The following is a 16195-nucleotide window of genomic DNA, read 5'->3' as shown; positions in this document are numbered from 1 at the left end:
TGAAAAGTAACTGAACCAGTTTCTTTTGAAACTAACTTTTATGACTGAAAAACTTCCTGCAACCATCTGTATCTTTCCCGAGATTACTTTGTTGTTAACATTACGGGACGGGAACACAAGTGCAGGAATTGGGTGGTAAATTCCACTCCTGAGGTTATGGATTAATGAGTTATTCCGAGCACGTGCCTGGAGTTTGGTGAGAACGAACATTCGCTGGCGAACCTCCTCTCTGCTCTGATGCCCAGAGCTCTAACCCAGCCACTTTGGGGGCACGTGCTGGCTCGTGCGGAAGGCCCAGCATCTCTTTCCCGAGGGCGGTTGACTCACCCAGCCGCCCACGTGGCCTTGGGTGGCCTCAGGAGGCTCTGGCGGAGGCCGGGCCACTGTTGCTCGCTCACCTGGGGCGGGTGCGGCTGGGGCTGCGACGCTGCAACCCACCAAGGTGCGCTCCGCCAGGAGGAGGGCACCGCTGGCACTGCGTCTTCAGCCCCGCTCTAGTCCCAGGCAGCCGCCGCCTCCCGCCCAGGCCTACTTCCTGCCCAAAGCGCAAGGGCATCCCGCTCGGGCCTGTTTCCCGCTGCCTCCGCCCGCCGCGCGTCCTGTAACCCGCGAGCCGCACAGAAGGAAGCCACTGAAGCGTCCCTGGAAGGTGGCGCTCGCTGCAGCACAGGCGCACTCCCTCCCCGGCGCATGCGTCCAGGGGCCGCCTCGCGGCCCCCGTCTCCGGTGACGTGGCGATGCGCAGGCGGAGCCAAGGTCGGTAGCTGGCGGGCGGGCGGGCGGGTGGGGGAGGAAAAGCGAGGTGAGCAGGGACGTCAGAGTGGAGAGCGGAAGGTCAGGGAGGCTCGGAGCGGAAGTGAGACTAGGGAGTCTGTCCGCCATTGTGGACCCGAGGAGCGAAGAGCGAGAGGGGGAAGAGGCGCCTGCACGCCGAAAAGAAGGGCCCTTTCCACGGACCCCCGAGCGCGAGGCCCTCTTTCTGGCTTCTGAGCGAGCGGTGGCAGCGGCGGCGGCTGGATCAGTCACTCGGCGGAGGGCGGCAGCCAACTGCTGTGAGTGCACGGGGAGAGGCCCAAGCGGCGGCGGCGGCGGCGGCAGCGGCGGCGGCGGCGGCGGCGGCAGCAGCTCTCGGGTTGCGGTGAAGAATGTCAGCCACTAGCGTGGATCAGGTGAGGGAGCAGAGGCCTCAGGCTCGGTGAAGGCCCGAGCCCTGGAGCTCCACCCTCGCGTGGGGCTTCGGCTCCTCCCCGTCGCCGCCGCTGCCGGCCCCATAACGGTGCCTTGGGCGCAAGTTGCTGCGGTCCTGCCGCCCGGGTCGGGGCGTGCGCCCTGCCCCGGAGCCTGCGGCCGAGACGGGAGGCCGCGGAGCTGCGGTGGGTGGGGGAACGACCGCTCCTAGGGGCCTTAGGGCACATCTGAGGGCGGCAGACGTGGGGCTGAGACCAGGCGAGCTCTGGGAGACGGTTTTCGAGTGGCGGGTAGGAGGTTTGAAGACTGGGGGTGGTTGGGAAATTGGAGGCTATGGAGGATGTGGTGGGTTTTACTCCTACGCGGTTTGTTGAAAATAACTTGTCTTTGATAATGTCTTTGATTAACACACTTTCTCCCTTTTTTTTCCCCTTCTCATTACCACACCTTTCGTCTTGCTGCGCAGAGACCTAAAGGGCAAGGAAATAAAGGTGAGTTTGAATATTTTTATTTTATTTCCTAATGTTCGTCTGATGTCACTTTTAAACTTTGCCGGGGTCTTTTTGTTTGATTTTGCTCCAATTTTTTTGTTGTTGTTGTTTGTTTTGAAATGTATGTTTAGAGAAATATTCATCACAGCCAAAGCAGTCAAATGCTATCCAAAACTTTGCTTTGAAGCCACTTTTTATAGAACCCACAGTGTCCAAAAAAACAGTTTTCTTAGTTGTATTTCAGTTAAGGAGGTATTATGAATGTGGGGACATTTCTTTAATTTTGCAATTTATCTGTATTATGTAACTACTACCACAAAAATTTCTCCAAATGCGTACATATAAGTGGGTATTTTTTTAGAAAATGCAACTCAGGTTGTATTTCATGTCACACTAGTGAAAAACTGTACTGTTAACCACTGGTTCTAGTGAAGACAGTTACAGTGAGGCAGTAACATGAGAGAGATCAAAACTGAACAGGCATGTCATCTTGCTGTGTAGCCCTGATTGCAAGGTGTGACTCAATCTGGTATTTTAGAAAGGGCTGGGAGAGAAAAAAATCTGTGAGGTTTCTGCTCTGGCTGTATGATTTACTCTTCAGTTAAAAAAAAAATAAAATAAATAAACCATTGAAAGTGAAGCATTTTTTAAAAATAAGTGTATTTTGTGTCCATTATGGAACAATACAGTCAACTGACTGAAATATGACATTAATCATGTGACATTAGTAAGTATAGAACAATAACTGCTTTCTTGGGATAGTGCCAGTTAACATTACAGTGAATTATATATTTATAACATTTTGTACTAGGGCTTGAAATTAGACCAAATAGAATTATGCTTCCTGTTTTTTATTTCAGTTAGTAAAGTATAACCTAGAAAATAAGATGTGCAATAGCTTTTTAGATGTAAGTCCAAGGTTTTTATTGGTGCTCTTTATATTCTTAGGGTTTTTATTTGCCTTTGCAAATTTGAAAAGAGTAGGTTCTGAGAACTCAACTCAGTTAATTTTCTTTGAGTTGTAGTTTGAGAATTTGCACATCCCAGATAAATGGCACTGTATCAGTGTAGCATAAATTTACTGCTTTATTTTGATTAAAGATGTATTTTGGAGGAGTATATACACATTTAGAAGTTTTAATTTTTAGAGTTAAAAGTTTAATTTTAGAATTATTTTCTGTTGTAAGCATAAACCTCAGAATTTGATATTGTTTGTTTTAAATGTCTTACAATATTTATTTGTAAATTTGAAAAGAATGATCCATTAATTTTTTTTTTTTTGCTAGTCTGCTCATGAGGAAGTGTATAGACCTGGAGATATATGAAATCTGTGGTCATTATTGCCTAGCATAAATTATTTTATCCTAGATCTGTGGGGAGGTGGCACTTTGCAAGGCTATTTGAAATACTAAGTGTTTTGTGTTACCTGCTTTAAGGTAAGTATGCAAGTTCACTGAAGTACTTACTTGTTTGACAAAACAAAATAAAGCATCTATAGCATTGTAAGCCATTACTCAATTACTGTAAGTTTGATTGCGATATAGTCATTTCACTTAGGTATGTCCTACTGATATCTCTGGTATAAATTATCTATGACAATAATTGCATATTGACATTTACAAATAAGTATTTTTTGGTTGTTAAAATAATTTTGATCCATCAGCATAATCTCTTTTAGGTATATCTATACACACACAAAGTATTTATTTGGATAGCTCTCTTTTTCAAAAAATTTTCTTTCTTTCACCCTTATTGTTCCATTCATAGTTTTATCCAGGGGTAGAATGTTGGACTGGGATTCCTAGGAGACCTGTGTTCTAATACTTCTGTGGCTACTGACTTGCCCAGTGAGCTTGAACACATTGCACCTTTTGGTCAGAATTTCCTCTCTATCTCCAAAATAAAAGTGATAATTCTAGCTGTAAATCGTATTGTATATTATGAGGAATTACAATTACAGTAGTCCATTGCTCTAGTTGCCGTTTTATTTGGTGGATTTATTTTCACCTTCCTCACCTCATGTATTTTTAAGATGCAGGGAGACTGTTGCCTAAGACATGGCAGAAGGGAAAAACTACCGGCCTGAGTATTGGTAATCATTTAAGATGCTTTAAAATGGTAGATGCTGCAAGTGCACAAATACACATCTACATCACTTGTATTTTTATGCCCCTGCAGGGAGAATTACAAGGCGAAGGCAGCACCTCCAGTGAACTGATACAAGTAGCTATGTGTGTGTTTGAGAAAAACTACTGTGCCTTAGCTGACTTGGTTTTCAAGCTAGTAAAATTGTTTTACAGTTACTCTGTTTACTTTTGTGAAGCAGAAAGCAGAGTTGTTTTTTTTTTAACTACAGCATGAGTATTCTAAGAATATGAGTATTAAACTTGAATTCAACTTCTCAAACATGAAAAATACATGTTGCTGAGGAGTTGTCAAAGTTCTGAAACCGTAATCCTTTTCAGATGACTTAATTTTAGAGATGCTGTTTTTCTTCTCTGAATTATCTTCATTTGACACTGTGAGCCCGACACCTGTCTTAGTGTCTTTGATTTTCTAAGTTTTTTTCTGTATATCCTTAAGGATTTAAGTGCACTAACAGAGCTAAAATTTGAAAGGAATTCTGTATCTTTGTAAGGCAAAAATGCTGTCATAGTATAAGTAATAATTCTAGGCTTACTTTTTGTAAGTTTGAGTTCTTTTTAGTTCATAGATTTTCCTTATGGTAAATATTAGAATTCTGTTATCCTTGGCTAGTACTATCCAGTACTACCCTACTAGAAATTTAGAGGATAACTCACTATAAAGTAGAAATTTAAGGATAACTCACTATTAGTCTGTAATTTATTTATTTATTTATATTGGTTCATAATTTAAAACTGATTTTATATCACTTTTATTTATTAATAACCAGCATTTTTGTTGCCAGAATAAAAGGATACTTCTTCTTTCCCTGCAGGCACCATAGATAAAAGTGTCAGATCCTGTACTCCTAGCAGCCTTGCTGCCAGCTTCCTCCTGGTGCCTTAAGTGTATAAATAGACAAATACATGGAAAGGAATTTCTCTTTTCCCTCCTCTCTTCCCCTATCCCTTCCCAACAGAGAGACAGAATTATTTGGTAAAACTGCAGTTTAAAAGAATTAGGTTGAATTTGGCTGTATTTAGTGTTTCAGAAAAGTGGTGGCAAATGTAGTGTTTGGGCAGTATTCTTTTGTATCCTCTCCCCACAGTCCCTCAGGAAATAATTGCAAAGCACTTTATTGTCATTTTAGGCTTCATTTTATTATTAATCCTCAAAACATTCCTATAAGGAGATAGAGGGTATATGGTATTGTCGCTGTTTTTGTAGGTGGGGAAACATGATGCACAGATCTGTTGACTTTCCTAACTTGATGTAGTCAGGACCAGAGCAAAGAATCACCTGGCTCCTAAGGCCCATGTTCTATCTTGATTTGACTCTGCTTCATAGAGCAGAGGAAACAGGCGAAGAATCATGTAAGTCATCTGTTCTTTTTTCCCTGAAGAACTTGTACAGACTATGGAACTGGCTTGGATATCTTTGCTATTTAATGGCTTTCAGTCTCCAAGACATTAGATTGTCATTAAGTAATGTTCAAAAACTGCAGTCTTTAAAGACAGTTGAATTTCTTAAGGAAAGGTATGCTTCTGAAACTCAAGGGCTAGCTTCTTATTCAGATTCTAATTTAATGCAAATTGCTTGTCAGTATTCATGAAATACTTTTAATTAAATATTTTTTCCTTAGATTGACATACTCCTTGAATAATCTTTTAGAACTTTTAGACATATTTATGCCTCATTTATGCACAGACTGTAGACTGTATATTTACTTAGTGCATGAGAATATTTTGTTCTTAGTCTCAGCATCTTAGAAGAGAAAGAATAGAACAGAGGAAATGAGTAAGAATAGCACCATAATATAGATTTAGGTAGATTTTAAGTGAGTACTTGTTTAATATATTTTATGAGCAGCATGGGCTAAATTTCTGAGAATTAATGAATGTAAGAAATAGTTGTAATTTTGAAATGAGTGGCTGTTTCAGATAACAGCATGTACTAGTGCCATAGTCCAATGGTGCAGTGAGGATCCCCCCCACCCCCCAGCGGTAATAGACCATGCATAACCGCCTTTGATAAAGGGGTTAGAATCTCTTGGGCTGAAATGATTAGTCCACCAGAAATAACCTAAGGTACCCCCCTCTTTATTTTTGTTTCTAGTGGCTGTTAACGTATTTAAATTCTAGGGAGCACATTTAGCTCAACCCTGGTTCTTGCAGTCCTTACCAAATACAGTTAAACCACCTCAGAGGAGCCAAGATCAAGGTGACCTTCATGTTGCTCTTGTGATTTGAGGGCAGTGTAGTATCATAAGAGGTCTACTTTGAAGGCTTCACAGAGTAGTATTTCTTTGACTGATCATTGCTACTCAGTGGGTGGCAAAGAATGAAGGGATTTTATCTATCTCTGCTCCCATGCCACTGTCAGCCTGTAATATTACATTTTTGGTGATCTAAACTCTTGGAAAGTTAGGGAAAATAAAAATGTAATGATACTGTAGAGGAACACACAACTTAAATCCATTGCCCCCAGCCTTAATTTATAATAACTTTGTGACACTGTATTTTTAAGCAGTGAATTTTCAGGTTCTGAAGGGTTTTTTTTGTTGTTGTTGTTTTTAAGGGATTAGTCAGCATCCATAAGGAACTTTCAGCTTTTCATCTCACATGTGTTTCAAAAGTAGAATAGTGTATAAAGTAGAATAGTGTATTTAGACAGTGTCAGCATATCAGGTTCTAGCCTTGTAAAACTTTGGTTTATGTGGTCCTAAAGTAATTTTTAGTCCTTTTTGGATCTTGTAATATTTTATGTAATAAAATAGTCAAGATTATTGAATACTGTCTTTGAATCCTCAGATGAACTGAGGTAGGTACTGTTAATTATCTCCTTGAACGGAGAAGTAGAGTAGAGAGGCTAAGTCACTAACTAGAGATACTCTGCTTCTCAGTGTTAGACTTGGGATTCAAACACAAGACCTTATTTCTAGTCTGTGCTCAAAGGCACTCAAATACCATTCAGAAAGTAACAACTTTATAAAGCATTTTTGGAAATGACCTCTGAACAATTACAGCATTATAAATTCTCTGGTTTTCTTACGTGTTGCAAGAATAATCATGGTTATCTTTAGTGTCTTTGTACTTTCAAGAAAGTTTTCATAATTTTTTGGTTTAGAACTAAAGGCCTTTTTATTTAGATTATTTATGATTTATTCATTGTGATAACTGCTTCGATGAATTTTAGCCACTTTCTTTAATTTCAAAACATTTAAGACATTTACTCTAACTTAAGTTACCAAGGAAAGTTTATTTACCTTTCTTGTACTAAATTATATAGAGATTTAACAGAGGTAGAGAACATTGTTCAGCAATCAGTTATCCACAACACTATTTCAGGTGGTTATTTTAGATTCAAATATAGTATCAGGGAACCCTTCCAAGAATTTAACTGCTTGCTACAATGTTGAAATTGAGATTATTTACATTATGTTTTTGGTAATGGGAAGTGTGTATATAGTTAATATTTATGTAATCTTGGGTATATACAAGATTTGTAAGTTTTTGTTTGCACATAAATATTTGTACCTAAATTGAGCTAAAATTTTTAAGAGGATTTTTTTTTTTTAAACAAAAAGAACAACTCAGGATAACTTTTTCTGAGTTGGTCAAAAAATACTGAAAATGTTAGGTTATTCTGTCAGTTTCATAAAGATAATTACCACACATCTAATATAAACATATTTTTTAGTTTCAGTACAAAACGGTTCGATTCATCAAAAAGATGCTGTAAATGATGATGATTTTGAGCCATACTTAAGTAGCCAGACAAATCAGGTAAGTCTGACAGTCCCATATTTAGGAAATTAAATTTACATTAGTATTAATGGATTTTTCAGATAGATACTTTAATTGAATGAGGCTAACCATAATATGTATTAATCTAGTGTGCCTGCATAATAGTGAATAACAGTTGCAGGTTTGTGGTACAGGAGAATTCTTTAGAAATTCTAGGTGGCTGAAATTAGATTGTGAAATTAAAGATTTGAAGATGGACATTATTTGTGTATGGTATGGTTGGACTTCTTTTTTTGAACTTTGAAAGAATTTAACCTTTTAGTTTAATGTTGCTGCCCTATCTTCATAGCTAAAGCAAATTATAAGGTTTAATTAGCTATGCATTTATGGGAAAGAACTAGTCATAACTTAAATTTTGGTTAAATGTAGTGTTTTCTCTTTTATAACTATTCCAATTTGAATTTCATTGATAATTAAAGTTAATACAACATAGGGAATAGAAGATTTATAAACACATTTGCCTTCTATATTGTAGGTTTGGAAAATTTCATCAAATCAAACTGGTACTTTTGAGGTTCTTTTGTGTTTGGAATTTTCACAGATAATTGTGTGAGTTTGTGTACAGGTATAATTTAGATTTAAGCATTGAAAAACAAAAGAGAGTTCTTTGATCTCTTTGGTCTCTATATGCCATTTCTGCATTCATTTATTTATTAATATAAATTAAAAAAATAAACTTTCATCATTAACCAGTTTCTTGCAAGAGAATATTCTATAATAAAACTGCTTTTGTTTTTTTGCTTAAAAAAAAAAAAGTATATGAAAAATGTACCATGAAATCTTCTAGATATTTTTTAAACTGAAAGAACAAGGAACCAGATATCATTGCAGGCCTTTAGAGTTGTAGGGTAAGTTTGAAAAGTAGTTCCCAATTTTTGGTATGTAGGATTGTTTTTAGGAGTGTAGAGAGCCATGATTATGTTCAAACTGATCTACCCCTTGGTCATTTCTCCTTAACCACCCCCTTCTATCTGTTGATCTACATTCCTAGCTTGTGTTGGGAGGGAATAAATAAATGAGAAAGAATAAAAATGGGTGATAAAATCTGTGAATGTTTGGCTGCTCATAAAAGAATGAAAAAATTCATTTCATACTTACATAATCCAACTTTATAATCTTTCCACTTAAAGGTTGTGAAATAACGTATAACTAGAAAATAGGAAGATCGTTGTTTTGAATTTCAGTGCAAGTTTTAAAAAAAATGTTCAGTATTCTATTATTTGGGCCCACACGGTAATCTCAGTTAACATCTCTTATGGCAGTGTTTCTTTTTGTTTAGAAATTCTGATATTATGAAGTGTGTAGTAGATACTGTCTCAAAAAGGTCTTCATGATCAGATAAGTTTGGGAAATTGTTTTAAATATTAAGTAATTGAATTTTTTTGCTACTTGATTTCATCTTTATGTGTTATAATGTAAGATGATTTTCTAAGACAAGGATATAGTTGTGAAGATCCTCTTGACTTATTTGTTCAACCCCTGACTTCAGGGAATTTTAATGGAATATAAATGTTTGAGAATTGCAACCAGTAAGAATCCTTTTATTTTACTTGGTAACAAATATTATATAATACGTTTGTCAGAGGGGCTTAGAAGATTTTGTTGTTGTTGTTGTTTGGCGTTCCACAGAGGAGGTTCAGGCCTGCCTAGGGAAAACTAGGGGAGGGTACTCTTGATCCCACTCCTGCAGCAATCAGAGCTGTCCTCTGCTTTTTATCTGTTTTATATATTGGAATTCTGCATAAGATTGCACTTGTAAATAAAACTTTGAAAGTGTCAGAAAACTATTATTTTTTTTAACTGTGGAAGGGATTTATTTAGTGAACCCAGTTTTTAAATTATCACACTAAAGTTTCCTTATGTTGGGACAAAAAAAAATCTGTAAAAGATTTGTTTTAATGTGATGTTTAAGAAGAAAATCTTAATACTTTCTATTAATTGTTTTTTTATGGTATTTGTATATTCATGTGCTATTTAAAGAGAAGTTTTAAAATTTGATGCCACTAAGGCTGTTCTGTCCTCCCTCTCCTTGTTAGTACTAATGAATAGGTTTTTAGCAATTAGCTTTCTACAATACTAAAAATAATATCTGTAACCAGGGCACATACTTACCTTTGAAAGAGTCCTCACACTATAGCATGTTGGAAACTGGGTTTATTGGAGAGAAAAATTGAAAATTACTTGAAATCTTAGAGATGATTTGTATGAGAATTTAAGTTACTCATAATAACACCTAGGTAAAGAGAAAATTTTTAAAAATTGACCCTTTACAGCAGGTTAGTGAAAATTAAAATTATTGGTGAAATATCTCAAGTAATTACTTACATATTAAAATTACACAAGCATTTATAGTTCCTTGTTCTGATCTAGCTGAAATGTTTAATTAAAAAATTTTCAACTAAATGTATAATATGTCTTTAAAATTAAACTCCATCTGATTTTCATATTATGAATAAGAAAAATGAATCTTTTGTCTGGAAAAGTGTTTCAGTTTTTAGCTAATGATTCAAATTGTTTTGTATACTTAGATCTGATTCAGATCAAATCCAGGGATACTTTAAAACAGGTTGTTGGCCTTCTGTGGTAGTGTATTATATTTTCTAGTGCTCAGTTTCTTAAAGCAGATAACTTTTGTAATCACTTGAAAAGTAAATGTTTATCCTTCGGGTCTTAAATTTAGTTCTCTAAAGTTCCCCAGAATAATCAGATAATTAAGTCGATTGGAAAGTTCAGGTGTAAATAGTACTGTTAAAGATGCTATGTAATTTGTGCATATAAATTTGAAGAACAACTTGGAAAAATTAAGTTTGAGTTTGTCGTCTATATGGGGAAATAATTCCTAGTCATGTTTGTCAAGAGAAGTGGAATAGAGAACGAAGAAAGGAAAAATATTTTGAATTTTGTTATTTATTGTCCCGGCCTTAGTTAAGGGTTTCATTTTTTTCTGCCTGTTGGAGTGATTTTCTAACTAGTAATTCTGTATTGTCACTCAGCAGTCTTCTTAAAATCCCAAGTCTGTGCCACCGTCATGTTAAAGAGTTACACAACTTCACAAGAGTGGATACATTTGTTATATGAGGGTCCTTAAAATTGCTCCATTTCCCTCCCTGCCTTGTCTTTGGTCAGCTTTCTCCAGTTTGTAAGGGAATAGGACTCACTATTTTCTAGGAATAAAAATATTTTCCACATATTTTTCTTTCATGATTTCACTTTTTGTATTTGTATTTATGATCTGTACACACACAGACTCCTATTTCTATCCCTTGATGAAGACTCTTTTGATTCCTCAATTACTTGCTTTCCTGCTCTTTGTACTAGAATGCTTGTTTTGCTTTGTTTGTACTTCCATTACAGTACCTATCAAATTGTAGGGGATATGTGTCTTCCCCACTAGACCTGGAAAGTGTTGCAGGTCAGAGTCCATGTTCTTCATCTTTTCGTCTCCAGTGACTAGCACTGTATCTGGCACATAGTAGGCATTTATTAAGCATTGAATAATGAATTGGGTTATCTGGTAGAATTAGGGAACAAAGAATTACAGTTGATGAAATACTTAGGTTAACTGGGTACCATGTATAATAAATTTTTTGGTGACATTCTTGTGATTAGATACGTGTTGAGTATACTTTGTGAAAAGTACAATAATTTTTTTAAAAGTTTTAGAAGAAAATACACATAAGCATTAAAAATATTCTAAACCTCACTTTAATTTAGAAGTGAATTCTGGAGTTTGAAGTTCTCAAGTTCTTAATGGAAAACAGTTTTTGTTTTTCTCTGTACGAAAGTGCTTTTATTGGTAAATTATGTCTTTTCCTTTCTAATTGAACTTCTGGGATATTTATAGTGTCTCCTTTCTTGGAAAGAAAGTAAAAATGGATCTTAACTTTCTTTGTGAAAGACTAACTATGGTTGAGTTGCATTAGAATGTCTCAAGTCAGAGCAGTAATCATGAACTTCTTGTTCAAGTTTTCTTTGAGATATTAGAGAAACAATTGATCTATATCATAAGGCTAAGAAATCATTATAAGTGATATTAAAATTTTGAAGAAGATCTTTTATTTTTTTTCTGTATTTTAGTTTTCAAATTAAAAAAAAAAGGGATGCCTGGGTGGCTCAGTCAATTAAACATCTGCCTACCGCACAGGTCATGATCCTAGGATTCTGGGATTGAGTTCCACATAGGGCTTCCTGCACAGTGGGGAGTCTGCTTCTCCCTCAGTCTGCCACCCTCCCTGCTTGTGCACGTGCACCCTCACTCACACTCTCTCACTCTCTCTCTCTCTCAACCTCTGACAAATTTAAAAAACAAAAAAAACAAAAAAACCTAAAGGTAAAAGGCCTTACTCCTACACTTCCATGTAGCACTTTGTAGTTAGCACAGTAGATTTTTTAAAAATCTTTACAGTTGGTAAGACCAGCAGGTATTATCCCTATTTTAAACAACAGATTCAGAGTTAGAGAAATCACATGATCTGATGAGATCACTGATATAGAAAGTAAAAGATTAAAGAATTGAGTCCATATCCTTGACTACTACATCACACCAAGAATTTATACTCATTAAGATCTGGAGTAAGTCTGAAATTATATCATGTGTTTGGTTATTAATTTACATTTTAAAGGGGCAAGTTGAGTTGTATTAAATATAACTATTGTTGATTGACTACTACATTAGTATCTTAGGCAGTGTATCTTTATTTTCTTTTAGTAGATGAGAAAACAATGCACAGTTTAAGTAACTTGGCTGCTTTCATATAGCTGATAAGTACCTGGGATGGAATTGAAGTTCAGGTACCTCATGGCTTCACTTCAACCTTGTGTTAAATGCCCTCCCCAGATTGTGTTTCTAAGTTTATGCTGTAGGTAAAGGGTTTGTGGATCTGTTGTTACAAGTGTGTTTCATTATATTCAGTGATTTTTTAAATCAATTTATATACTTCTATAAATTGATGTTATTTTTTCCCTTCCAAATAGTTCTTTGACTGTGAAGGAAACATCAAACATTTCACATTATTTGGTTTAAAGGTTGCATATCTTTAAAGAATATAGTAAAATTTCACTATAGTTAACCAGTTTCCAAATTAAGAGTAAACTATTAAAGCAGTTATTTGAACATAAACTGTTACATTGATTATGTCTCATTATCACCAGGTTTGAAGTAAAAGTGAAAGTAAGTTTTCGGTTGTTATTTTCCATCATCAGTAAGTGGAACTTTTGTTCCTCTTCACTACCAAGGTAGATTCCTCTGATTGATATTCCACATAGCTAGCAGAAATTAACAGAACATATTTTTTAAATATTTCCAGTTACAGTTGAAGCTCTGCTAACTCAAAATATGTTGACCATATCTTACTTTGAAACTCTGGAAATTTCCTATAGCTTTGTTCTTATTGGAACCCAAAATGAAGCCTTGCCTTTAGAAACTGGTTAAGTACTTTGATGGAGCTAAGAAAAAAAAACATCTCATTCAGCTGAAACTACTGAAAAAACTGGAAAAGTAAATGGTTAGTGTTGTTTGATAAACTGCAGAAAGCTAGCCACTTACCCAGGATACTCAAGAAATACAGGTGGTTGCAGTAACACTGGACAGCTCTGTAGTAAGACAGGGACAGCAGTGTACATCTGCTTATTAGCCAGAGCTGTCTGTTTGATAGCAGTTGTGACTAATGGAACACATTTTAAGTAACTTAAACTTAAATTATTTTGGTAAGAATAATTTACAAGTGAAGTAGTAAAAATTACGATTTAAAAAAATAATTGAAAAGCTATCTAATATAAAAGTCCTCATACCCGAGAGTTTGGGCCTGGTCCAGCCCTATAGGTCACAGAGTTGGCAGAATTTGTTTTCCCATTCCCCAGAGAATATGGGCTTTCTTTTTTTAGGAATTAGTACAGATTAGATAATCAGTTAAAACAGGGTGGATAAACTGTAGCCCGGGGATCATAGTTTGTGCCCTGTTTTCTTAAAAAAAAAAAACCCTAAGCTCGAAGCTTTTTAAAGGGTTGTTTAAAAAAGAAAAAAGAAAAAAAAAAGATGACTGAGTGACAGCAACTAGATATTATTTGTCTTTCAAAGATTAAAATATTTACTCTTTGACTTTTAGTTTGCTAGCCTATGAATTATTATGGAGGTAGATAAGTTAGGAACTTGGTAGGTAACTGCAAAATTCAACATTTGTGATGGTGAGATAAGAATATTCAGTGTTAAGTTAGGAGTGTAATTTTTGCAAAAACTTGATTATGAGGAATGAACTTTAAAAACTTTCTACCTCTGGGTGCCTGGGTGGCTCATTTGGGTCCCATGTCAGACTCCCAGCTTAGTGGGGAGTCTGCTTCTCCTTCTCGCTTTCCTTCTGCCTCTCTTGCTTGTGCTCTGTCTCTCTCTCTCAGATAAATAAATAAATAAATAAAAATAAAAGCTTTCTGCCTGGTCTGATTTTCCACTCTCACATCCAGGTAAGGACATACTGAAGTCCAGATTTCAGTGCCAGCATTCTAAGTTAAAAGTTTGAAACTGATTACCTCCCTATTCAGCACAGCTCTCTTGCTCTTCCCCTGTTCACTTCCCTATGTTTTGTGTCTCTAACTGTAGATTTTCTTTTAGAATGAATGAATCGGTATTTTTCACAATGTAGGCATTCAGTAAGTATTTGAAATAAATAATAAAGTAATATGAGGATCTTTTTAGCAATTTCAAGAAAAAGATAATTTAAAAAATATGTTAATCATGAGCACCTGGGTGGCTCAGTTGGTTAAGCATCTGCCTTCAGCTTGGGTCGTGATCTGAGGGTCCTGGGATCAAGTTCTGCATCAGGTTCTCTGCTCCGTGGGGAGTCTGCTGCTCCCTCTCCCTCTGCCCCTTCCGCTGTGTGCTGTCTGGCGTGCGCTCTCTCAAATTATTAAAATCTTTAGAAAAAATGTTTATTATATATGTTATACTGGCTGACCTATTCATTTTTATTAAGTTTTTTAAGAGTTTTATATCACAGAGACCTTCTTGTCAGTCTGAAGCCCCATGAGTACTTTTATTTTCAGCAGATAATTTAGTGATCAGATTACACACGTGTGTGAGTGTATGTGTGTGTGTGAGATCTTCATGGGTAGTAAAGTTTAATCATTACTAATTTCTTCAAGATTTTTTCTTTGAAAACCATTGCTGGTGATTGTAAGCTTTCCTCAGGCTTCTCTTGTATTAAATATGGCAGTTAGTATTTCCAGTGTTGGTCTGTGTGATGATGCCAGTACTGTTGTGGTTCCCAAAATGTTCATTGATTTCCTTCATACTAATATTGTGAGCATTCTTTGAATATATTTTTAAATGTAGTTAGTAATTATGTAATACAGTTAAAGAATATATTCGGTCAAATTAGTAAACAGTAACACATTTATTTCCCATTCTAAATATCGTAAAATGTATTGAGTATATTTAAAAAGTCATTTTTTCTTTAAATAGTACTAAGTATTGGTTGTTTTTGTTTTTAAGTCCCAAGTGTTGCTGGAAATACCCAGGAAATCTATGTCAAAATTATTTATATAAGTGTAACCTTTATTTGATTCTCATAAGTTATTTTTATATCAGTTATATCAGAATTATTTCAAAGGACAAAATATTAACTTTCTCATAGACAGTGGACAGTTTCAACAGTTGTGAGGTGTGTCGAAGTAACAGTAGTGATAATATCTCAATGTTCAAAGTTGGCCTTTAAAAGGAATTTCAAACGAGTTCCAGGTAGTATCTGTGATGTTACTGTTACATATTTATATTGATACACTTTCTTGGGTGGGAAAGTAATGGTGACATAGTTCTAAGAGAGTAACAGGAAAAAGAAAAAGTTAAATACTTTTCTCTAGGGAACTTAGAATAAGAATGCCTATATAAATTAAATGAATAATTAGCCTTCAGAATGGTCCACCCTTATAGGGGGAGTACCAGTTGTCCTGACTGGATATTTGCTTAATTTTTAAATTTTGCTTAATTCTATACATTCTAAAGGTCTGTCCAGTGTTTTAAAAGTCACAACTAAACCAGAGTGAAAATCTATTCTCAGACATGTTTTTGGTCTAAGAAACCCATTTCAAAATACCCTTAAAATACCTTGTTTTTACATTGACTAGTAACAAAGTTGGAGTTTTTTTTTTTTTTTTTTTTTCTTTAAGTAGAATTTGGTGCCTTCATTTTTGGCAAATTACTAAATGAATGATTAGTTTGTATTCAGGACAAACGATTTAATAGCAGTAATTTTGGGGAAAATACAGGAACTAACAGTTTCCAAATTAAAATTCTGAATAGGAAAGTGATTTTATTGGGTAAAATTTGGAAATTAGAGTATAAAGAAAAGAGGCACCTGGTAGCCCACCATTAAGAAACCATAGTAAGGATTTTGATTCTTTTTTAAAATGAGCAAGACAAAACAAAACAAGCAAATTTAGATGATGCCGTAGGTATAATCTTGAATTGTTACTTTCTTCTCAGTGTGCGCATTTTAATAAAAGTACAAAATTTAATTGCTGAATTGGATTCCACCATATAGATAGGTATACTATAGTTCCTCTGTTATTTGGCATAGCTTCCAGATTTGTTTAATC

General features: G+C 35.9%; 1 protein-coding gene across 4 annotated transcripts in view; it reads left to right on the top strand.

The window, feature by feature from the left end:
• The first annotated feature begins 873 nt into the window (after nucleotides 1-873).
• Nucleotides 874-16195, top strand: part of LOC111155426 (YTH N6-methyladenosine RNA binding protein 3) — a 38937-nt gene continuing 23615 nt past the window's right edge. Inside the window, exons 1-4 of one of the 4 annotated variants that reach the window (XM_022515577.1) lie at nucleotides 1134-1169; nucleotides 1655-1679; nucleotides 5031-5176; nucleotides 7503-7588. In XM_022515577.1, coding sequence (XP_022371285.1) covers nucleotides 5119-5176; nucleotides 7503-7588 — 144 coding nt within the window. In that variant the 5' untranslated portion in view covers nucleotides 1134-1169; nucleotides 1655-1679; nucleotides 5031-5118. Of the gene's footprint in view, nucleotides 1170-1654; nucleotides 1680-3422; nucleotides 3911-5030; nucleotides 5177-7502; nucleotides 7589-16195 lie in introns of those variants that run through there. The other 3 variants (XM_022515579.1, XM_022515578.1, XM_022515580.1) reach the window with 3 other exon arrangements.

Source organism: Enhydra lutris, unplaced genomic scaffold (genome assembly GCF_002288905.1).
Source record: "Enhydra lutris kenyoni isolate GAN:26980312 unplaced genomic scaffold, ASM228890v2 scaffoldscaffold41, whole genome shotgun sequence".
NCBI lineage: Eukaryota > Metazoa > Chordata > Mammalia > Carnivora > Mustelidae > Enhydra > Enhydra lutris.
This window is presented reverse-complemented; position numbering and strand designations above follow the sequence as displayed.